General features: G+C 41.9%; 1 protein-coding gene across 1 annotated transcript in view; it reads right to left on the minus strand.

Moving 5' to 3' along the window:
* Nucleotides 1-24,121, minus strand: part of tafa5l (TAFA chemokine like family member 5, like) — a 43,211-nt gene extending 19,090 nt beyond the window's left edge. The window contains exons 1-2 of the mRNA XM_030732579.1: nt 22,948-24,121; nt 10,220-10,369 (exon numbers count right to left, since the gene is read on the minus strand). Of these exons, the coding sequence (XP_030588439.1) occupies nt 10,220-10,369; nt 22,948-23,044 (247 nt within the window). The 5' untranslated portion in view covers nt 23,045-24,121. The remainder of the gene's footprint in view (nt 1-10,219; nt 10,370-22,947) is intronic.
* Nucleotides 24,122-25,421: the final 1,300 nt, after the last annotated feature.

Consider the following 25,421-nt stretch of genomic DNA (forward strand, 5'->3'; position numbering starts at 1 on the left):
GAGATAACAGTTTTTATATCATATTAGAAAGTGACAGTTGGTCAAAACACAGCAAAGGTCTTGACCAGATTTGAATCACACATGTCTTGATATCCAGTTTCTGTGGGAGGAGGGAACTGTATTCATTTAGCATGGACAAATGCATTAGTAAAATTGATGCTGCAGCACCACGGCTTTTTCAATCTACACATTCCTCTTGTCAAAACCTGATGCCAACAAATCCACAATGCAAATTGAACTCTAACAGATCAGTGACAGATTGGGAATTGTTGAGGCGGCGATGCTGAATAATGGAGGGGTAAATGGATTGCAGATGTCTGGTTAGACAGCTTTTTTTTTTTTTTTTTTTGTACCCAACACCCCCAGATTTACACTTTCAAACTTGTAGTCTTCAGCCCCGACGGACAGTGACGTAATTTGAGCACATTTCGCAGGTTTCACTCTAAAAAAAGAAGAATAAGATGTTTCTTTTAACGTAGGCACTTGGCTCTCCAACACTTGTAAACCCACTCATGGAGACATTTAGTCAACATGTTATTGGCTACAGTTATTATTTCTGATGTCAGTATTGCTATGCTGCTGGACTCATTGTTTTTTAAACTTTATACAGTTGTGATACAAATGACATCTGCATCGGTCTGCAAACCTTAAATACATTTTCAGGAAAATTTCATAGATAGATTAGAGGGTGCAATTTACATATGAGAAAGGCAATAAAAATAAGCCTTCCTGCAGCCTTCTTATAGTTATGTGTCGACAGAAGACGTCAGGCTGTCACAGCGCAAACTAGTGATGCTCTCATTCTCCCACTGCAGCCCGACTGCATGACATTGAATTAACATTCGCCTGTCGTCGAGGTTGATAAGCACTGATTGTTCTTTACACAGCCTGCTAAAGCAACACTGAAAGGTTATCAGCTCTCTGCGGACCTGGCTGGGGCCACCGCTCCTGCCTACCCACGATCCCCTGGGGCAGCACATTGTGGAACGAGGTAACATGGTGGGCAAATTGAAAGAGAGGAACTACAATTCACTGAATGTCCGGAGGAGAGCTGATGGTGGAACGGAGAGGGAGCGGCAGAAGGGAAAGAGTAAAGGGGTGTGGAAAGGGAGGCCTTGTGACATTTTGCTGTGAGGTATTCCTGGTCCAGGCCTTGTTAACAGTCTGAAATTGGTCTTTGGAGTGTCAGACCCCAACTGCTAGTCTGCAATAAAGATCTGCTGTCTTGTGGTATTTATCAATCTGGCCGAATAGCACCCTCATGTATGTAACACCACACACACAATCACTGCTGTGTAAATACAAAGCCATTCTCCCTCAGCAAATAATGGATATTATTTACTCATCGCAGAAAGAGCTGTGCCTTTTTGGTCTGCTCTCACAGTGTTGCCGTGCAGCCAGGGAGAGACAGCTGTTAAACAAAGCAATACATAAACCTGTCGTCGCATCGGGCAGAACGAGCTTAAGAAAATAGTTAAGCTTTGCAACTGGATTCTGAGACAAAATGGTCATTTTGGCATCACCCTGAGTGGGGAAGAGGGAAATCTAAAGTGACCTTCCTCCTGACACAGCAACGTGCCGTGGTGAATTTTCATTTTCACAGCCATCCGTCAGGCGCAACAAAACGTAGATTTATCAGTCAGTTGCAGATGTAGGTTTGAGTACATTACAGGGCCAGCAAAACTCAATTTCCAGGGCAAGGAATAAAAGCTGAGCTGGCAAAGCGGCGGGAGTGCTGACTAACCGTGGAGTGCATCAGGCTAGCCAGCCCAGAGTCATGGAGGTTGGCTAAAATAAATGCAGTTTTCAGCTCCTGCCATACTATCCAGGCATTCAATAGCTTGCCCTTGTTACTTTTTCAATGCCATCCATGACAGCATGAGTTGATCTATGATGACTTGATGAGTCTCCTGGTGCCGAGAGCTGTGGATTGGTCACACGGCGTTGGTTGGGATGAGAGCAGTGCTGTGATAACCTCATCCACAGCAACATCATGAATAACAAGCGGCAACAAAACGGCAGCACTGCAGTTTGGCTTCAGCCTGTCTCCATCCATCAAACCTATCTCTCCAAAATGCTGGCAAGCGCAATTGTAGACACATTAAAAAGCTTAGACGTTACAACCACCCACACACATCAACAGTATCCAGAGCAGACTTTAAGCTTCTGTGCTAAAGCTGTCTGAAAATATCTGTCTGCTGCTTGATTTCACCCTTCAGTATGTTTTACATGCTGCGGGTATAATAAACCTGGCTTGTTGGGTTAGTCAACTGGTGCAAATTGCTGGAAATATTGTGGCTATCTTGGCATTATAATTTTATCATGGTGTTTGAACAGATTTTCAGGCCTGTTTTGTAATGTTTTTCTGTTTGTTATGGTAACAGCACAGATGAAACAGCTGGCTGTGGTGGTTGGAGGAGAGGGAGAGAGAGCGTAAGAGAGTCTCTGTCTGTCTGGCTGACACCTGGGTGGCCCGTCCTGTCGCAGTCGCTGTCGGCGTCCCACCCAGGAACCAGGGACGTCGAGCCAGCCTTATCAGCTGCCAGCGTCCCTGTTGGGGTACGGCTCTGGACCTCCAACTAGATCACACGTAAGACCATCTGTCCCCCTGTGCACAGTGCCAAGCCCTGCCCAGCACAACACAACACCGCCAGACGAGACTCTGGCGGTGTTGTGGGGCAGGGCACAAGGCACAAGAGTGACTTCTAAACCAGACGCACTGTTAATCTGATGAAATTCTGCCACCGCGGAAAGACAAAAATAACATCAAATTTTTACTCAAGCCACAGGCAGCTCATTTAAAATGTATTTAGATGAAGTGCAACAAGAGAGAGAGATTTTCTCATCAAGGACACACCAAAGGATTGAATGCATTGAAAAAAAAAAAAAAAACAATGTGAAGAATGAATCACCACAACAATTAATTACGGGTGTCTTTTGAAATGTAATAATGGAACTAATACTGATGCTTCTTATGCAGCAGTAAGCACCCTACAAGATTACAGCCAGTCATTAAAGATGGGCACCAAAAACACTGTAACAGGTTTTTACAGGCTTTCTGGCTCATGTTAATTACGCTTCAATCACGAATCAGTTTGCAGCGGGGGCCCTTTATCCTGACAGCAGAGGCCTGATGATCTGATGACCATACTTAATCATATGCTGTACTGTAAGCTGCGTTTGTTGAGAAAGCAGTTATTTTCCTGTTGTATTTTTTCAGGGGGGGTTGCTTAGTGTTTCTGGTGGGTAGTGTTTTCTTTGTTTCTGTTGACAGAGATGGGGAAATTTAGGCTCCGTTGATCAGAAATCGATAAGCCATCTGTAGAGATGTGCCAAGTATACTATAAATTCTTTTAAAAAAAACATCAAATAATGAATGAAAAATTCTATTTCAATTCAATTTTATTCATATAGCACTAAATTCACAGTCCTTTAACTCTGCAGAGGACAAGGATACAACAGGACTTTTGTCAATTGTCAATTTTGTCAGTTGCCTTCCATCTTTTTTCTAAAGCTGAATTTTGCCACTGCTGCAGGAAGAGACAAGACTGCACTGGATCTTTCTCAAATTTTTGACAGTCCTGTCGAAAGCAACGATACATAAAAATTTAATTCAAAAGTAGTAAATTGCACACTTAGGTGAACTTACATTCAAACACTTATATACTGGAGAGACTCCATTTCCAAAATTCTCCTGAATTAATCTGTAAATCATTAAATAAAAATCCTTCAGGAAAAGTTGTTTCTACTCTGAACTGCCTGAAGGGCTTTTAATGTGAAACATCTGCACAGTAAATGTTGGGTTTTATTGCTGGCACATTAATTGCAATTGCAAATAAAGGAAAAATTTGAACTCACTACTGAATAAAAATAATATTCCTCCTGAACAAAAAGAAAAACAAGTACAACAAATTCCATGAAGAATAAATTCATTTATCCATTAGGAATTTCTTTTGTGCCTATGAAACACAGAACAGGCATGAGTAAGACATGGCTGTGTTCCTGTACTCAAGAAACTGTTGCTGTGAAATGTATATTCACTATCAATTTAAATGATCAAGACAAGGTAAATATGGAGGGAGTATTGTTAGTATTGTGAGCAAAGAATACCAACAACACCAGCAAATGATCGTCTGATCAGACTCGGGCATATTTTTCAAAGTCATGCATGTTTAAAATGAGGGCCTGTTTCTGTCTGCAGTTAAATTAAAGAGTACATCTAATCCTCTCAGCTATGCGTCTGCAAAATAAATCTGAAAAAAAAAAAAAACTCCTCTGCTATTGTTTTTGTTTTGATGTCGCTTTCAAATCACTTTTTTTTTTGCTCATTTATTGTCACTAATGATTTGACTGAGCTTGCATCCAGCATATAAACAGTCTCCCTGCAACCTCTTATCATGGTAGCCATCAAGCTTCATACGATTACAGTGTGATGTGGTGGCATGGCAACAACGGGCCAAGCAGAGAAAGGGAGCAGGAGAGACTCGGGGAGCAGATTAGAGTGAGAGCGGGGAGACAAGCAAGGAAAAGCACATAATCCTCCTGTGTACAGTGCGGAGACTAAACCTGCACAACAGTGACATACAGCAGCACAAAAAGAGGGCAAAAAAGCTTGAAATACACCTAAAAAAAAGACTAACAAAAGAAGCAACTTGCAGAAAAAAATGCACTGCCCTTGCCGCATCGTGTTCAGTGAATTAAAAAAAAGAAGAAGAAGGAATAACTAGGTAATGTGTCATACTGCACAAGCGATGCAGCTGCCATGTAGGGTAATCAGCTGATAAATTCACAGGTAACAACAGACTCTATTCACTTTGAGGCTTAGGTAGGCTTGTAGTTATGTAATTACTGAAGGCAGAATACAAGCAGGATGGCAAGGGAGAGAAGAAAGACGGTCCAATTGTCTCTGTTAAGCCATCAGCTGCAGATTGTAGTAACTTTGAAAATCTCTCAGAGGTTACATCAGACTAAGCCGTGGATTTTGGTTTTGATTCATTACAGGAAACAGCAAAGGCTCTTAAAATCCGAGAGCTTTTCGTGGTGATTACAACTGTGCACATGACTTTATCCAATCTGCGCTCACAGTGTAAAGTTGGACGCGTACACTCCAAGAGGTCAGCTGCTAACATGGTCAAACATCAAACGGTGCACTTTATCAGTGTGTGGTTTTGAAAAGTCAATCTGCCAAAGTTCTGTTCACAGCAACCAAAGCTGACTGGCATCTGTTCTTTGAAAATCCAATAAAACATAAACACAAACAAATATAAATGACCCTTCTCAGTGATTAAACCTGTAGGGCAAGAGGGGATGTTTATCAAAGTTTCAGTTCTGACTATAATCACCTTACCAGACTAGAACTTACTAGAACTGACAATGGACATGGAAAATCAGAGTTTTATTTCCATACTTTTTTGAGTGCATTTAACTGTCACTTATCCAGTATTAAAACACTATATATAGAAGTTTGTAAAGGACACATCTAAAGGCTGAATTCACTCAATAAAGCTGCCTTGACCTCTGTCCATGGTGCTGATCTTTGAGTCTTGTTGGGTGTTTGAAAAACTTAAGAGGACTGATAGCTAGCTACTCATATTACCTCATCTGTTTAGCTCCCTATGTACTGTACACATCATATTATGAATATCCTGGTACTGTAGCTGAATTTTTGGAGACATCCAAGAAACCGGCCTTTGTTCTGTGAGGTCAGTTGCCGAACGCCTGCAGGATCTTTGGGCCTTCCATAGAAAAACTCTGTTACTTGTGTGCTTACTTGTGCAACAGCTAAAGTTTTGAAGGCATAAATAACATTTGTAATGCCCTCTCCATACTCTGGACATATTTAGCAAAGCTAGAGATACTGTAGCTGACAGCCTCTCAAAAAATCTGATGCCTTTACCAGCTTTAATCACACTGCTGCAAATAAAGATGGACTGTGCAGACTGTGACGCTATTATAGTATCTGTCATTGTTACACCTGTGACTCACAACTTTACAAAAATGCTCTATTACTTCTGAAAGATACAAATTATTTATTATTTATTTGCTTGTTAGATAATGACCATGTAGATCCAGCTGCAGAAACCAAGGGAGCTGGAGATGACTTTAAAATGGCAAAAATATACCCTGCCAGAAGTGTACCAGGGGAATTGCAGTTATTTGGTAATCATAAGTCAGCACACATTTTAATTCTTGAATCCTTGGTCTAAGCATTTATTATTAATCCAGCCATAGTGAGTCATGGTTTAACTCACACATAATAGCTATTGGTATTATGCATGAGCATGCTCTTGATCCTTTTACTTATAAAATGAAGAGTTACATATTCAGTTCAATTCAGTTTTAACTACAGTACATACCACTGTTCACAACAACAGCCATCTCAAGGTGCTTTATATTACAAGCTAAAGACCTTACAATGTTAGAAAGAGAAAGGCAATGATCCGATGATTCTTTATAGGCAAGCAATTTGCAACAGTGTCCTCAAGATGAAGAGGCCTCTGCTTGTTACAAAAGGTACCATCCAATCTGTAACACAGAAATGCACACTTCTGCCTCATTTAGTGGCCTCCTTTAAGTGTGGATCCACAAATATATAGAAATTAATGCCATCTCCTCTCTTAGCCACTTGTCCTCCACTCTCCCTCTGACTGTGAGCGCAACACTCACAAGTTCTCTTGCAAGACGAAGGAAGACACAGCTCCAGTCTGGCCAGATATCAGAAAACAGTGCTCAGCTTCGCCATCAGCAGGTTCAGTCATAAAAGGTGCACAGTTCACACAGGTCAGGGGAAAGAAAAAGGTATGAAAAAAACATCCAAACAGTGCCTGGAGCACACTGGATGATGGACAGGTGTTAGCTGCTATCAAAAGTACAGCTTTATAGTGATTAATACGTGTTGGGAAGCTTTTATTGCACATACAGTAACATAATTAGTTGAAATCAAGTCAAGTAACCTGTCTCTCCTCTCGTCTGCTCTGTGTGTGTCTGTTTCACGATGACGCACAGACCATGACATACAAATGCTGAAACAGAGAGCAGAGGATAGCAAAAAAAAAAAAATGCAGCACACATAAATAGCACAAGCTTCTGATTTGACTATGTAATCAAGCAGCTAAAAATGCGCCAATGTTGGATAAGCCTCGTTCCTGATTTCCAGCTCTACCAAGCTGCATCCATACGACTGGTTCCTTGGTTTTGTTGTTTTTGAAACCGCACTGATACACTGCAGCTTGCAGGCAAAAATGCTCAGCAGTGCAGCTGATTGCTTGTCTTCAAGCATACAAAAGAAACACCATATGGATATGCATATAAACCACAATACTCCTTCACAAAAAGGACTATATGTAGTTATTCTTTAACCTGAGAAGCAAACATGATTTTGTGCTTCGTTTACCGTATGTTTCCAAAATTAGTCATAGCTGTAAACATCCACTATCAGCCAGGCTTCCACGCTTTTGTTTACATCCCACAGACACTGAGTCAGTGATGGTTTCTACTTTCATTAAAGGTCACTGTTCTATCACAGGATCACAAAAGGGCAGTGATCCCCTTCTTTTGCAGCTGTGGAAGTATTATATTAAATTGATCAAAAAGAAAGTGGAACAGTGAAAGTGTACTCCACAGCCTCGTGAGATACAGAAATATATTAACGTATTTATAAGTCAGTGAATTGTTTATGTGTTTAGAAGGGCAAAGGAGGATTTATGGGAATGCCCATAAAAAGTGAATGTAAATGAATATGCTCTCAGCTAAAGGTTAGAGAGGGTATGCGAGCAGAGGCATCATTAAATCCACTGCATTTTGCTGCAAATACACACAAACTCCACTTTAAAACCTGGTAATGATTGACAAGTTCCGCTGCCAGGAGCAAATCTTAATATGACCCTGCAAGCAACAGGTTCCATCTTTAATGTGCTGGCTATTAATGGAGCATAGGGTGTGGTGCGGCAGGAAGCCAGTAATAATCAATTTCCTGCTGCTGTAATCATAGCTCTCTGTAAATTAATTAGCATCTGTTGAGTGTTATAGAAAAATGTCTGCAGAGAGGGAGAGGTGGTTAAAAGCAGTGCGTGGAGAGGAGGACGACACGGACTGTGGGACTCTGGGCTTGTGTCAGGGATATTAGATTAAGGCCAACATGACTCATCGCATGATGGAACTAATGGTGCATCTGATTGTGATATTGTGAGATCCAATCACACCCCTCCCATCCTTTCATCTTTCTTATCACCCTTCGCTACTGTCCAATAACACAGAGGGGGCTCTAAAGTATCAAATCTTATCTACAAAGTGGATGAACACTGCAGTCTCCATTACAAGTGATCTTTATTAAAAACCCAGGTGGAGGAGGAGGAGGAGGAGAATTCAACCTGTTACACGCTGGAGACAATGAAGGAGGCACAAAGCAATTGCTAATTTGCTGATGTCACAGTGGCTGACTGAAGAAGGCCTAATGCAGACAACCGATCACACAGTTAGGAGTAAAACAGTCTAAAAGGCATCAAAAGTCAGACATGCAAAGTGATTATCGATTGGCTGGTTAAACAACCAAATTACATCGGCACTTACTTTTAATGGAGAGAGAAGGAAGCCCATACATTTTGTTCACTGGACTTATTGAGGAGAGGTTGCGCTCTGATGGTGTTGTTGAAGTCTGGCTTTTTTTTTACCCAGTGTCGAGGGGGGAGATGCTGCCTTACATAAGGGTATTTTTTGACATAAATAACTTATCCGTAAAGCAGTTAATGGCTCTTTGTCCCCCTTACTTCCATTCTCCGTGGGTTTGACGGCACTTTTTCTGACTCGTACTGCAAAGTTTCGTGACTGCATGCTGCAAGGCTGCAACCCTATCATCTCGACAAACAGTAGCCAAACTACACAAACGCAGTTCTGCCGTAGTTCCTGCCACAGCAAGTTTCTCCAGCAGCACATTTGATCATCACAACACAATCGGACGGACAGAAAATAGCAACTGCATTCCACTCAGGAGTACTCGATGTAGGGCCCGGCTACCGCGCATTTTGCTTCACTGAAATGGGACTCCTAATGGAACAGAGACATTATTGTTAATAGTTACACCTGTGCTTTTCCTCTCATAATTTGTCATGATGTTCCTGTTATGTCAAAATGTCTGCCATGAAAAAGGTCTGCGGATGCTGTTGTGGCAGAGGAAATGATTCCACGTGTCATTATCAACAGATTACCGCATGTATTATTGGTCTTGGCTATATTTTAACCTGAGTTACAATAGTTTTGTATTTTTTTATGAGTTTTCCTTTTTGTTTGTTTGTTTGTTAGAGTTATTTGAGTTCATTTGTATATAGAGAACATTGTTTCATTTAGTTACTTTATTTAAATAATAAAGTAACTAAACTAAAGAAACTGTTTTCTGGGAACAGATTGTTTTCTGGAAGAGGCCACGTACATCCTGGAGGCTCCTCTGGTGGTCTAAGCTAAGCTAACCAGCTGCTCGAGTTGGCTTCATATTTAACATACATCTCACTTCACTTTGTCAGACAGGTTCTGTTTAAGTGATTTCTTGATTCAGCAGGTTTGGCAGTAATCAGGCCTGGATGTGGTCAGTGAAACTGAGCGCAATTGTGGTTAATCACATTTAATTCATGATTTAACAAGGCGGGGAATTTCGCACAGGGCCAGGAAGGTTTGGACAGCTCTTTTTCCCTTAATAAATGAAATCATCATTTAAAAAACTGTATTTTGTATCTTTCTCTAATATTAAAATGTTTGAGGACCTGAAACATTTAAGTGTGGCAAATATACAAACAAAGAAAAAAAGAAAGAAATCACAAAGGCAGAAAATACTTTTCACAGTGCTGAAAATGCTTAGAGAATATTTCTACTTTAATACTTTAATTACAGCAGTTTAAATTATGGTGGTATAAGAAAGGCTGCAGGCTTCATGTAGAGAAATATTAGAGGGTTCTGACCAGCTGACTGAGTTACACAGTTGTTATAAGTGAAATACAGGTGCATATGACATGTGTAGCAATAGCTGTACTTCATATATATAGGAAAATTCCACAGTATTAAATTATAGAAAAACTGAAATTACTTCTAACCATTTTTTTCATTAAATTGAAGTAAAGAGCAGGATGAACATCGACTTCTCAGTGGGACTGTTTAACTATTTGTCTTGCTATGTTGAATCATTCCAGCTAAAATCTGCTCTCCATCGGGCTAGAGAAGTCACTGAACTCACCATCTACACAGGCCGGCCTCGCCCTGGTGGTGCCGGCGATCTGGCCTCTCCTGCAGGCGCAGCGGGCCGTCTGCCTGGCGATGGTCCGCCTGGGAACGCTGCTGTCTCTGTTGAGCATCACTATCTCGCAGGTTCCCACCGCCAACTGGCCTGCCAAACACAGCAGTGAGGAACAAAGTACATCACATTAGCATAATGAGACTGTAATGAACTTATTACAGAGGAGCAACTGGTGTTCAAAGGTGAAAACGACAGGCTGGCTGTTTGTGCAGTCTCTTCTTTTTTTTTTTTTTTTGGCTCTGTACTGCACTGAAGAGTTTAATATTCTCATTTAACCACAGAACACTAGCGTGAGTTTTATAGCACGGTCCATGTTCTGGGGTTAAAATGTCAAAAAAAAAAAAGTTTCAGTGCCTTAAAAGCAGCAGGCTAGAATGCTTCTTCAGTTTTAATACAGCTTGGCAGAGTGCTCTTGATAAAAGTGCCTTAAAGGGATCATGCAGAAAACAAAGACCCCCTTAAAATATCAGTTAAAAAGAGCATCTTCTATTTGGCTAGTCATAACTGCAAGATAACACACCCACAAGTCAGAGGCTCCGAGATATGAGAGCACCATAAAACAACTTATTGATTTTCTTCACGTAATGGGAAAAAAATTTAAAGACTTCTTCTGACTGTGAGCATGAATGTCCTCTGCAGATTTCCTAGCAGTCGGCCCATTAAATAATGAAACATCGGGATCTGAAACCATGAAATTGACAACATTGGTCATTTGTAGGTAGCTTATGTTTGCATGCACCTAAAAATAACCACTTTAGAGGCAGTCACGATAATTAAACACAGAACCCACGCCTGAATGTACATCTTGGCGGTTAACACTCTCACTCCCTGTTTGAGGCCAGTATTTTCTGGTTTTTTTTTTTTGGTCTTTTATATTTGACTATCCAAATGAGTTGGACCACTGACAGAAATAAAATGTTACTTGGTTGACGGCGTAGAGGCCGCTCGGCACTGCTCCTACACCAGACAGCCCAATTTCCAAGCCAAGCTAAGCTCTACTGAGACAGCAAATGGACAGAATGTCTTAAAGTGATGATTACCTTGCTCAGAAATCTCTGCGATGTGTGTGTGTGTGTGTGTGCGTTATTCTTATACTCCTATCCAAGCACAGAGAATTACTTCAGAGTTCTCCAGGCATTACAAATTGATGGATAACTCCCTGGCTGGGGACACGTGTATAAGCAGCTTTTCCAAGTTTGCCAGAGTGTTATCTCTAAATTAATTACACAAATTGGTGAAATCTACATTTTGCAAGCTGCAAATGGACTACATGGGAGGGGTAGGAGGGATTGTATGCAGGGGAAGTTCTCCATTCTTCAAAACATCTAAGAGAAAATCTTTTTGGCATTCTCATGATCAGGGACTTCAAAGAGCCAATAAATAACTTTTTAAATTTCTTTATTGGCTAATTGCGTGATGAAATTAACATTACTCCAATAGGAATCATGCTCATTAAAAAATATTGAATGAGCTTAAATAAATTCATTCAATTGCATCGTAAGCCATGAATTTATAGCAGCAGGCGCCTCTCGGGGTTCAAACCACTGCCGAACTGCTCTTAAGGTGAAGAGATGAGCTTTGCGAGTTTTGCGTTTCCAATATCGAGATTTATTAATTGATCCCTTTGCGTGGTATTTTGTAGGCGTTTCACTGAAGCATCATTTATATTAGTACAACAGATGTGACTCAGCTTGAATCCAACGCTTTTTTTCCTAATTAATGTAATATAAATACAGTGAAGGTCTGAGGAATACTATCTGCTCTAGGGTGAACGATGAAGCCCAGAAACAGTGGGAGAAACTTTCTTCACTTTTGTAATGATCTGGAAAAAAGTAACATAGTTTCTTCCTTCTTTTCTCTGTTAAATGGAAAGCTGCCAGGGAAAGCCATTCAGGCTGAGAGTGAAATAAAAATCAGCTCAGGGAAGGCAGATTAGAGAAGAGTGCGTACCGCAGTTCCTGTAAGGTCAATCCTTGGCATTCACCAACCATAGCTCCTTTATGCTGCTGCTTCTAGTTGCTTCCCACCACCCTCAAAGGCTCATTAAGTGAGACGCTAACTGCTATGTAGCATGAAATGAGTGCAATAATGGCAAAGGTTGAAAGGGTTGTTGATGAACACAAATGACTCATAAAATTACCTGAGCAGTGATGAGTCATCTGAGTATCAGAGCAAGATGTCTGGTGAAGATTTAAGGTGACCCTGTGGCATTTCTTTTAGCATAATTCACCAAGTTCAGATATTTTCTGTCCATAGCAATGATAGGTAGGTAGGTGATAGATGAACTCACTAGCAAAAATGAACTCGCCAGGTTGATCGAGTAGCACGAGAACTTTGCCTTCAGGGTTTTCTGGCATTAAGCCTTCTTTTTTCTTTTATATTACTTACAGTTTGTGGTTGCAGTTTGGTTATGTTTAAGCAACAAAAATACTTGAGGTTTAGGAGGAGCTATCGCTGACTTTTACATTAACGTTATCATCTGGTCAGTTCCTGGGTGAGGGCTTAACTTATTGATATTCATGGTCCACAGAGGCAGAACTCTTCTCCTACCTTTTCACTTCTGCATGCAGGAATTTCCAAGCCAAAATGATCCAATCAAATTATGAGACATTTGTTGAAGTACAGTACTTTTCACTTGCAGCAGCGTTACTTGAAACAGGCTTACAGGGCGTCTTTGCTTCTCGGTTAATAGATAGTGAGTGAATGGGCTGCTGCTCTCAGAGGCAGCCGTGCTTTGTTATTTAAGCTGATGAGACTGGTTTATTTTTTTACATAAAATTACCTCAAGAGGTGTTGGGAGCCATAAAACAAAATCACAGAAGACTGCTATGTAAATTTAATTTCATAACATCAGAATTGCTGGCCACCCTCCACCACCCACCACCATCAGTCAGCCCCCCCCCGCCCATCTCTTTTTTGCTGAGGCAAGATCCTGTATACTCGGTGGTTGCTTGGAGGACAGAGGTGCCATCAAATATTAGTGCTCAAGACCGAACAGATGAATGGGCTTCATGTAATAAGCCGCAAGGAGGACAAGAGTAAGGCACTGGGGGAGTTGAAGTGGTGAGTTGTGTAGTGTGTGGGTGGGGGGAGCTGATTCGTAAAGTGCTCTTAGCCATGGCCAGCACTCTGTCATATGTACAGGAGTTAATTCGTCTGACTGAGGGTTTCTGTCACTCAACGGTGTGAAGACACTTTGCCTCGTCTCTGCTTCACATGATGAAATGCACATATGGCCACGGCAGCCAGGAGTGTGCCGAGTGAAGGATGGTACAGGCCCCGGATCCTGTCAAAAAATAACAAGAAGTCAGCGATATAGAGCGCAGACTGGCTTTAAGCACTGACTGGCAGTTTGATCACCTCATCAACGAATCATAACACTGTACTAGTGCTAACTGGCAGCACATACACACACAGGGGACCAAACGCACACAGCTTAGAGCAAAGATGTGAGTGTGTGCTCTACATATCAGTTCTTTGATCAGACACGCTGCAGATCACCAAAGTACAGACGCACAAATATCTTAATATCTCTGCCTGAAACAGGCTGCCAGGAGTCCACATTGTTATTCTGATTCAGTGTGCATCGCTGCTTGTGATACACTCTAGATACACCACATTGGTTGACCTCAGCAAGGGACAGTGACTGTACAAAACCACCAATTATCCTCATCCCTGTTAACATCGCATCTGATTGCAGCAATTTGCATTTTCTTAGTTAGACAGTTGTACTAACCAATAAAAACTTTCAGTCCATTCTAGCATATCTTTTTTCTTGTCTCTTTAATTAAGACTGTGCAGATACATCAGAGGTCTTAACTGTCTTTAAAAAAAAAACAAAAAAAACCCCTTTATCAGATTTAACAGGCAACTGCAGGAGATGGTGCTGTGCTGCTTTTATACAAGTGAAACCACATTGGGAGCTTGTGTTTCTCCTCAGGGAATTTGCCATAAAATTATATGAGAGGCTGCACTGAATGAACTATGACAAGGATTCCATTTCCATATTAAAACAATCTTCCTTTATAGATTGTAATTACTTGTGCGCTGCCATAGATGGAAGTGAGGTTTCACAATGTTTTATTGAAAAGTGTGCCTTTCCAAACTATAGTTTCACGCCGTTTATTAAAAATTCCACATCTTGTAGAGCGCTGCAGTTAATTATTTAGGACAACATGTATTGTGTTTGGAATTATTTCCCTATAGAGACCAAAGCTATAGCGCGGAGCTCTTCTGTGCCAGTTTGGCCTAAACATCCTGGAATTGATTCCAACCAGTTTTCTAATCTGACTCTAATCACCACGCTCACATACAGTAATAAGTGTGAGCGATTATCTTCATTCCATTGTGCGTTTCTTTAGTTACAGAAGTGGCATTCTCAAGGCTGAAAATGGGGCTGGCAACAAAGCGCTAGTTTAGAGAGCATGACAATCATATTAGCATGTATAGAATCAGATATGAATCCAGCAGATCTTCTATGGGAGATTTAAAACAGTGCAGGCAAAATTATAAATGCTAATGATGCAGGTAATCTGTCATAACTGATTCGTAGTGGCTGCCTTTATCAATTTTTTAAATGTAATTAAAAGTGGCTGAAACCCCCATTCAGCATCAGCCAGCTATCTCACACAGCAGATTTATGCCTTTCTTGGTGAACGCCTTGTGTTTAGGGCCACACTAATGATTGTTTTGATTATGGATTAATTCAGCTTTTTAAATGGACTGCTTTTATAAAGTGCTTTCCAAGTTACTGAGGACAAAGCTCTCTGCAAATCCTCTCATTAAGTCGCACACACACACACACACACACACACACACGTGCACACGCACACATGCGTGCTGGTGTCAAGGTGAAATTTTTGGGACTGGCATCTTCCTCAATGACGCTTAGTCAGCATTTGGGAAGAAGGAAACAAAGACAGAAACAATTAATGGCTGTCCTTCCACCTGAGCCACAGTCACTGCCACGTGTCACAAAATGTGAGAACAAACAAACAAAGGTTTGTTCTATGAGCAGTCCAAGGCCCCCAATATAGCAAAGACAGCAAATCACATTGGAGATTGTAGAACAATGGGCAGGGTCTCACGCAAGAACAATCAAAATGAAATTATTATTTAATATTAAAGGGCACAGAACATGTCATGGTGACCCATTTTCTCTTATTTTAGAATCTCTTTGGTATGATCAAAGTTCACAAGAGCCATTAATGGTGCTGAAAACAACCAAAGCTACACAATAAAGTTCTACTCATCTGTTTGGGTGATATTAATTATGGCCAGTTTACTGAAAGATGCAACCACACTGAACAGTGAAATTTGGTCTGATAACTAGAAGTAGATTCCCATGAAGTTTACAGTGTCTTTATATAGCGTACAAGTATACTGGACTTTATATTCTTGTGCATCTGACTCTTTTCTGCCTAACACCACATTCTGACCCAAACTGAAAGGTTTTCAACAGGAATGAAAATGGGTCCCATCGCCTTCTTCCCGATTATATCTCGTACACTATGAAAGAGATCAAGAACAATTAACCGAGGAACAACATGCACGTTTTTAAGTCACAAAAATCTGACAGTGACTACTTTAACAAAACAAAAAAACCCACAATGCACAGTCATGTAAAAAAGGAAGTACACCCCATTCAAAGCTTGTAGAACCACCTTTAGCAGCACTTGCTTGCAGTGATCATTTTCTGTACGTCATTATCAGTCTCTCACATCATTTTGGCCCACTCTCCTTTACAACGCTGCTTCAGTTCATTGAGATTTGCAGGCATTCATTTATGTACAACTCTCTCAAGGTCCCACTACAGTATTTCAATCAGGTTGAGGTCTGGACTTTAACTGGATCATTGCAGCACATTGATTCTTTTCTTTTTCAGCTTGTTGTGGAGTTGTTGTTGTTGTTGTGCTTGGGATCATTGTCCTGCTGTATGATTGGACTTCAGCCAACCTTTAGCTACGGGACAGACTGGCCTCACATTTGACTCTAGAATAGTTCAGTCTACAGAGGAGCTCATGGTCGACTCAGTGACTGCAAGTTGGTCAGGTCCCACAGCTGTACAACAAGTGCATATCATCACCCCTCCACCACCGTGTTTGATCATGTTTGGTCGTGTTTGTGCTGATATGCTGCATTTGGTTTTCACAAAACATGGTGCTGTGCGTTATGGTCAAACATCTCTAAGTCTTGTGGTTTGCTCAGATGCAAATTTGTAAACCTAAACCATGCTGCCATGCCCTCTCCTGGCAGCGCTTCGAAACAAGCCATCCTTGTTCAGTCTTTTTCTAATTGTGCTGTCGTGAACTTTAACATTTAGCATGCTAACTGAGGTCTGCAGAGTCTGAGATGTAGCTCTTGTGTTTTTTTGCCGTTTCTCTGAGGACTGCATGGTCTGACCTTGGGGTGAATTTCCTGGGACATCCACTCCTGACTAGATTGTGGCATTGTGTTAAAACACACCTGAATGCTCCTGAGCAGAAAACTACCAAAACTTTTATAGAGGTGCTCACACTTACTCATGATCAACTAATCAAAGCAGTATCTGGCTGCTACTTCCCCTCTTAATTCCTATGAAATCAGTAAGGGTGTACTTAGTTTTTCACAAGACTGCAGAGAGACCTATGAAAACTATTTTTCACATGCCTGTAGTCTGAGCCTGGCAATGGGCTCCCACTGTAAGTCATGAAGTACTTTGTCTTAGCATATAACTTTATGTTAACCCATCCCGTTTTTACTGCTATCACAAAAACCTGTGATGAGAACACCTCGACTAATATTCTCTCAGTTTTTTCTGATTCATTAATATGGGTCAAAGACTCCCTTAAGTCCTGTGAGGGATTTAAAAAATTTTTTTGCATAGGAATTATTGTCGCGTAGGGCCAAGCTATTTTCTTGTTCACAAGAGAATTTCTGCAGTGTGAAGTTCTTGCTTTAACTCTGACATTTTGTGACTGAGGTTTGCTTATAGTCTCAGAATAAGCTAATGATAAACCCTCACAAACATGCATTTAATCAAACTGATGGCAGTCATGAGTTTGAAACAAAAAGTTCAGAGACAATAGACTTGAAACATGGGAGCGAAGAAATGGTGTGGGTTCATGAGGGCCACTGCTTCAAAGTCAACACAGTTTAATTCAATTTTATTTATATTTTGCCAAATCACAACAGTCACCTCAAGGCGCTTTAAATTGTAAGGTGAAGACCCTACAATAATTATACAGAAAACTCAACAGTCAAAACAATCTCCTATGAGCAGGTGCTTGGCGACAGTGGGAAGGAAAAACTCCCTTTTAACAGGAAGAAACCTCCAGCAGAACCAGGCTCAGGGAGGGGGGGTCATCTGACATGACCGGTTGGGGCTGAGGGGAGAGAGACAGGACAAAAGACACACTGTGGAAGAGAGACAGAGATTAATAGTAACTAATGATTAAATGCAGAGAGGTGTATATTGAATCCATAACAGCAGAATAATTATTTCACCACCACTCGTGGCACATATAGGCTCACCTGACCCAAGTGGGAGATCCCTCTAAAATACTGTTACTCTGCTTCACTACCTAATAGTAAACTAATAAACTCAATTCCACAAATATAAAGGTAATCACTGTGGGTTTCTCTGGATTTATTCACTGCTGCAGTCCTAACTTTTACAGCAGGGCTAAGACTCGATCTTCTGCTCATGTCCATTCTGATCTCACAGCTCCGGCTGCTATTAACAACTCAGGATGACATCAAACAGCAAGCTTATTTGACTGTGCATATGGTAGTCAAGGCAGCCGCAGCCAAGTCCATCTCATTACCTTAACACCACTTGACGCGTGCAGTGCAGTAGGTAGCATGTAATAGGACACCAGGTGAGAGAGGCAGATGTTTGACTGACCCCGTGCTATATGCTTCCTGACACCACCGTGATCTTCTGCTGCTAAACAAGTAGGGCAGCAGAGCAGTGGAGCGTAACATGTGCTTTATATTAATGGGTTTACCACCACTTAATTTCACCTTGTATTTGAATACTCTATGATATTTATGTGGGTGAACAACTCCCTGCTGATGTTAGAGGGCCTGTAATGGTAAGTATGCAATTTAATATAAAGCAGTGAGAAAGGAATCGGGCGTGATGGCAGGGAAATGGTCGAGCATTTGGGGTGGAATGAGTTCTGTTATCAGATGAAGCACATTTTTCTGCAGTGTGCTAGCCCTCAGCCAGTCCGCTCCTTGTTGTTCTGCTCTGAAAAGGTGTTCATATTTGAATACTGAGCATTGCATTCAAATGACAGAATTTTTTAAGCCGCTTCAAGTGTGATTTTCAAGCAATCACAAGCACGCACTGAAAGACACTGTCGCCCTGCCAACTGAGACACCAGAGATGGGCTCTATTTGCTCAAATTTAATTCCGGTGTCAGGTGTGAACACCACTCCACCCACAGGGAATGACAAATTGAAACTTCCCGTAGCCGCCGTAGGAAGGCACTCCCTTGGGGAAAGCGGGGATCAGTAGCTTTAGATTGTTTCCTTTCTCACTGGAAAGCAAAAGCATGCTGTGTAGTCTGCTAACATCATATTAGAGAACTTCAAGATCCCTGAAGTTCATTTTTTTTTTGTGTGCAGCGTGTCTGCAACCTTTGTGTGACATTGCCAAGGGCAGCTTTAAAATAGAAAACATTCCCCTTACATACATCCCCTGCCAGGACTAACAGTGCATTTCAGGTCTGTCCTGTGGTACAGTTCACGTGACTGTGGTGGCTTTGAATACATTTCTGTTGCTGTCGTACAACATAGCTGCAGAATATTACAATACAGAGTACACTCAGACAATTTGCTGTGGATGAAAACAGGCTAGAGGGATGTAGAGTGAATGTACAATATGCCTCGCAAATGCAAACAGTAGCTCTGCTGAATGTAGCGCAGAGATGACTGTATAAAGCCACAGTGACTCACTTCAAATCCCACCCCAGATAGCCTTCCATGATGCCCTCCTTCTTTACTGCAAACACAGAGAAAATGGTGAACATCAGAGGACTATTATGACCTCATAAGCACTGTACAGCAATGTGAGATTGTGTGAGCTTTAACACTCCCTCTCAGAAAATATGATCATGGCATCAGCCAGAAAATAGAAAGGGACAGAAGTCCGAAGGAACATAACTCAAATCGTTTACACCATTCTGCCAATGATGGAGCAGTTTCAAGGCAGGAGATTTCCGCAGAGAAAATAACAATGCGGAAATACACTGAGCAGTGCACTACAGTCAACCACAAGGGAGGTCAAAGCTGACGGCTAGACTTCATATTCAAGGAGCTATGAAATATGAGCTTTGTGTGCTGCCAAATTGATTTAGCTGTAAAAATTCTTTTCATTTTGTTCCATAAAGATGCTCATACTTTTAAAGCCCCACCGCCTATAGAAGCAGGTCTCGATGATTTGCTTACAATTTACAGCCAAGGTCATAATCAAAGCAGGTCTCCCTTTGCATGCTTAATGCCGCCTTGAAGAAGACTGGAATGGAAATCATCCTTTTCACTGCAAAAAAGTCAGTAATTCTCCGGTACTCTGATTAGTTTAATGCTTGGATGGATAGGCCCTGCTCCCTGAGTTAAAAGAGAATATCAACCAAAGATTTTTAAATTTATCTCTCTGGTGCACCATGAAGACTTGCTTTCTCCCATACAGGAGAGGTTTGATCAAAAAAGGAGAAAAAAAAAGACCACGATAGGATGCAGAATAATTTATCAGGATAAAATCAGTCTGGTTTAGACATTTGGACTGTGTGCGTCTGTCATCAGTGGATCTCTGTACTGACTGTAAAGTCTCAGTGAGTCACTTCAAAATGTAGTGACACAGGCTGCAGACATGGCTCATAAATGTGCTGTCAGCCCCATCGACAGCAGAGCAGGGTGACAGGATAGATTGTTGCCCTCACTGGATTATTCAAACAAACCAGAATGACACGTTAATTATGACATGTCACATTTGCTGTCAGGAGAAGCCTTTTCTGCACCAACAGAACAACAAGATCCGGATATCACCTCAGGGATTACTTTATGTGGTTTGTCCACCTTTTCTTTTATTAACTGTATTTTTTTCTCCACATTATACTGAATGCTAAAATGTGAGCTAACCAGACACTTAAAGTAGCAGTCATCGTCTTTTTAGCCACTTGAGGGCAGCAGAATAGCTCATGTGTCATCGATTTAAATGTTTTTAACAAACAACTGCCCATTTAAATATTCAGCAAGCATGGATAAGCATTAAAGTGATTTTCGAGTCTCCTTTTAACACTTTTTAGAGTTCCAGCAACTAATAAGAAAAAGAGAAGTTCCACTTTCTTCACCAGCAAGTTGCTAACTTTGTCTGCCGGGCAGTGGTGAGTGCTGTCATCAGATCTATTTATATGAGGGCAGCCACCAACTGCTATTTGAAATAAGACTGGTGTAAGAAAGATTCGTGGGCTTGAAAAGCCAGAGAGTGCAGTTTAAGAGGCCAGAAAGATTAGTAAAAATTGAAGCTCAGAACTGCAAAAACGGGTTGGCTACTACAGCCCTCTCAGATAGTTATCGCCGCTGTGGTAAAATGAGAAATTACAATGGCTTAAAAAAAAGGATGCGACACTGTACAGGCTGTACAGTAAGTAATCTATGGAAAGCGCAGCTGAGAAACACAGTAATGATTTTTGTCTTTGCATCAAAGATGAATAAAGATTTAAGAACGGTCTCATCTGAGAATTCCAATTAAGGATTTGCTGCCATGGCAACAGAATTCTCTCAGCCGAGTTTAGAGCAAAGGCCAAATATCCGTTCACCTCCGACGTACAAATGTGAGGAAAAATGCACCATTCTCCCCCTCCCTTTCACACCAACTCCGAGGTTTGTGGTTGACAAAGCAGAGAGGAGTCGCCGCTGCTCTCTGACTGCACCACTGAACCGGAATAAGAAAATCCAGACATTTCCAAATTTATCGTTGAATAAACTGACAACGTTGAGAGTAGTTGACAGGCCATTTATCGCGACCGACGGTGGCCCAGCGGTGTGCATGGACAGAGCTGCTGGGCTTTGATTTCCTGTCCTGGTTGCCATGACAGATGGGCTATGAAGATGGTGGAGGCAGCGCAGCCTCTAACCTCAACAAGGCCTCAGCTCTCTGCCCACCAGTTCACCGGCACCCAGTGTGGCTCTCAGGCCCTCAGAGGCCACACCTTTCGAGCTTTTCATGGAAATTGAGCAGTGTTTTGACTCCAACAGTGGTCTGTAGTTATAAATATAAAATAAAATAAATACTGAAAACTGAGCCATAAAGTATTTTTAGTCTCTAATACTAAAAATCTGCTTTTACAATTGCAGTAACTGGTCAGTGCAGCCAGTTTCAAAGGATGATTTCAGTAGGTTCTGAAGATTACATGTATGGATTTAAAATATATATTAGACACTTTTTTTAAACAATCCAATTGAAAAATGGAAAGGGGAGTCAGACTGCCCACCCCAAAAATCATATCCAGAGGTTTTAACTACCAGGCCATGCACGGGAGAACCCACTTACCCTGGGAATATATCAAGGGGAGCAAAGTTCACAAGAGATTGATTGAGCGATTTGTACAATAATGTGCTAATGAGATCACTTTCAGATGAAAATGAGTCAATAATAAATGGCTGTGGGGAAGGGAAGGGTAGCTGTGGCTCCTTAGATAATATGCAGAGGCTTGAGAGGGGTGGCAATGAGATTCTGGTGACAGCAGCATTTTTTGGAGAAAACACTCCAAATTAGAGGCAAAGGGAGCACATTTCAACGCACAGGCAGTTCATTTCTCACATCAGTGTCTACTTTTGTTCCCGGCAAGCTGCCAAAGACATTGATGTAGGCACTATCCCTCCTCCACAGTGGTAATTATGCTGCCGGCCAATGCTTGATTAAAAGATCTAATCTGCAAACTTAGTGTTCAGCATCTCCCAACAAGTTCCAGTACTTTAAGCCTGTTCTCTGTCTTTGACAGCGCTGGAATCTGTAATGTTGTGTCATGGACAGCAGCCAATGAAGTGCATGGAAACATCCTTTTGCTTTCTATTCTGTGTCGGGGTGAAGGTGTAATTGCACCAGGGAATGCATTATTCAAGATGAAAACATGACATGGAAGGATATAAAGGCCTTAACCTCAATGAAAAAAAAACAAAGCACTGAAGGCTTTCTGTTGTTCTTTTCTTTTTTTTTTGCCTGAGGCTCAGTCATGGATTCACCAAATTACTATCCCACAAGATAGCAAAGAGCCTGATTTATGTCACGGCATCAAAATCTGAAAAATTATGAGGGTAGTTTCGGAAGAAGGTTACAACTATTCTAAATACTTTTCAAATTATAGGGAAAATATATTTTTAAATGTGGTCCAGGCTCCTAGGTACATTCTAGTGCTATCAGACATGATGAAACTGTATAATAACGTCACTATACACTGACTGGGAATATTATTAGAGATACCAAATGGGACTGCAAAAAGGTTCAGCAAGGTCACCATAAATTGACTTCTGCATAGAGGCTGTTTAATTGGGCATAACAGGATTTTTCCCCCTCAGAATGACAGGATCTGACCACAGCATGTGCAGCTGCATCCCAATAAAAAGCCCTGAGAGACACTGCTGCTCCTGGCAAAGTAATAAATAGCTGTAAGTGTCCTTACCCTCTCTGAGCAGATGGGAGTAGATGAGCCAGAGGAGCAGTAGGCAGCAGAGTGACGCACCTCCACCTGCGGAGAGCGTCTTCACTCCAGACTGCATTCTACACCTTCAGCCTTTTAGATTATCCAAACTTTGAACACTTGCGCCGCTCAGATGTCAAGCAGATCAGCGGAAGAGTGGCTAATCCAGTTGCATCTCCAAAGCCTGTCGTGGGCATCCATTTTGAGGTTATAACAGAAGAGGGACTGATAGTAATCCCCCCTTGCTTTTCAAATTCCCTCGGTGAGCCGCATATCCATCCAGGCTGCTTATCACACACACACACACACACACACACACATACACACACACACACACACACACACACACAGGCTACAATGTCACCAGATCTGGCCAAGTTTACGCAGCTGTGCTTTCACGAGCAGGAATTCACTTGGATGCTTCTGCAAGAGAGAAGAAAAAAAAAAAAAACCTGGAAGTGTCCAAATGAAGAGGAGTAAAGAGCAGCAGTCCCCCCGCAGTTTTGATTCCTTACACGAAGATGCTGATGATGCTGGCAGCAAATTCAGCTGTTTCGTCCTCTTTCGTCCTCTGCGCTACGTACTGTTATTATTATTCCCAACCAACTTCAGCACCGAGCTGAGCTCTGTGTCACTCTACAGAGAAACGCGCAAGTTATCCCATGCGTACATGACGATCATACCAATCAGTACCCAAACTTGTCCGAAAACGCGACTCTCCACACTCTTAAAAATATATATTACTATTTTAAAAGGCTAAAGGCGCAAATGCGTCATGCTGCCACACATGCACAGTCTATGCATGTGCACAGCAGCGCTGCGAAATGTCAGAACAGGAGCGGCGGGTCTCACGCAGCGAACTGCCTCTGGACAAACGCACTCTGTGCGCGTCAGTACGGGCGGTGCGGTGAAGTTGGGCGCACTTGTCACCTGTATGAGCCTTTGGATGTGATCTGGAAGATTCTGAGTGATGAGCTCTTGCTGCTCAAGTTCGAGGGAAAGCGCCCCTCCGCGCAAAGTCAATTGTTCGGTTCCAGTTGAGTGTGGTAAACCAGCCTTTTTCTGTCACGGTCAGGTCTATTTGCATGCAGGCGACGCCGAAGAGGAGGTTTCCTCCTTTCTCTCCATGGCAGAAAACGCTGCTGCTGCTGCTGTACCCTGACTTGCCTTCAGTTACAATGTTTCCATATGCTCACTCTCTCCCTCCCGCGCGCGCTCTCTCTCACGCGCACACTGTCCTAATTCCTTCCTCAAAGTCTGGAAAAAAAAAAACAACTTTGAGGTCCCCGGCTATAAATCGCGAACTGTAGATGATGATGTTGCTTATTTATGCACACCAAGTAGACCCATCTCGGCCCACAGGGAGGAAACAGAGCGGTCCCAGCCTACCACATTCTGACATGTTACTTTTCTCTGTCCTTTTGCCTCCTTTTGTAGGTGGAAAACGCCCTTGAGGGCCTCGTTGTCGAGGGACTATGGTTAACATTTAGCACACTGGCATTCTGGGAAAATGTGAGAGGTCTGTTCCTTGAGAGGACTGCGTTATAGCATGTGCGGTGCCTCAGAACTCTTTATAGCAGTTATTATATACTGCCCAATATTATATCTCACAAGTCTCAAGTGTGCACACGCACATGCTTCCCTGAGTGCTTATAGATATGTGTGTGTGTGTGTGTGTGTGTGGGGGGGGGGGGGGGGGGGGGGGGGGGGCGACGGTGTTAAACTCCTGCAGATGCCAGTTTATCTTCGGAAAGACCACCATTTAGGACTCCCTTGCCATTCGAGGACCATTACTATAACTCACCTCCCATACACGCACACATTCACCAGATTCCATGACCAGTGAATGTGCGCTTTATTAGCAGATGGAGAAGTTCCCCCTGTGTGCTGCTGTGCTATCAGCCTTTCATTGAATGGCTTTTATGATGACGTATTGGCTCGGGCCGATCCCTGTCACATCAGCGCCGTAATAGATGAAAAATGACGGGGCCCCACAATGCTAAGCCTATGCATTTGTTAGGTATTAAAGGGACACTTTTCCACCTGAAGTTTTCTGCATTACTGAAACCAGCTGCTGCAGCTTACTTTACTTGGCCAGTGGTGGAAGAACTACAGGGTTAGGCCGGCTGCTGAGGTGAAATTTATTTTCTTCTCGTGTCTGCAGCAAGGCTCATCCAGCTTTCAGAGTTAAGAACCACGTTTCAGTCTGTTTGAGTGACGTCTCTGCAGGGGTTCCAGTGTAATTAGTCATAATCCATCAGTGTGACTGACAGGGTTGCAAAATTCTGGCAGTTTATTTTTACCCATCATATTTATTTTCTTTTTTTTTTTTCAATATATACAGACTTTTTTTTAAACTGAATTTGGGAATGTGTGAATTTTAATAATTGTAATTGCAACAATGACACTAATATATATGTACTTTAGAAGAAAAATATGAAAAGATTTAAAAGCTG

This window comes from Archocentrus centrarchus, chromosome 7, assembly GCF_007364275.1.
Source record: "Archocentrus centrarchus isolate MPI-CPG fArcCen1 chromosome 7, fArcCen1, whole genome shotgun sequence".
In the NCBI taxonomy this organism is placed as follows: domain Eukaryota; kingdom Metazoa; phylum Chordata; class Actinopteri; order Cichliformes; family Cichlidae; genus Archocentrus; species Archocentrus centrarchus.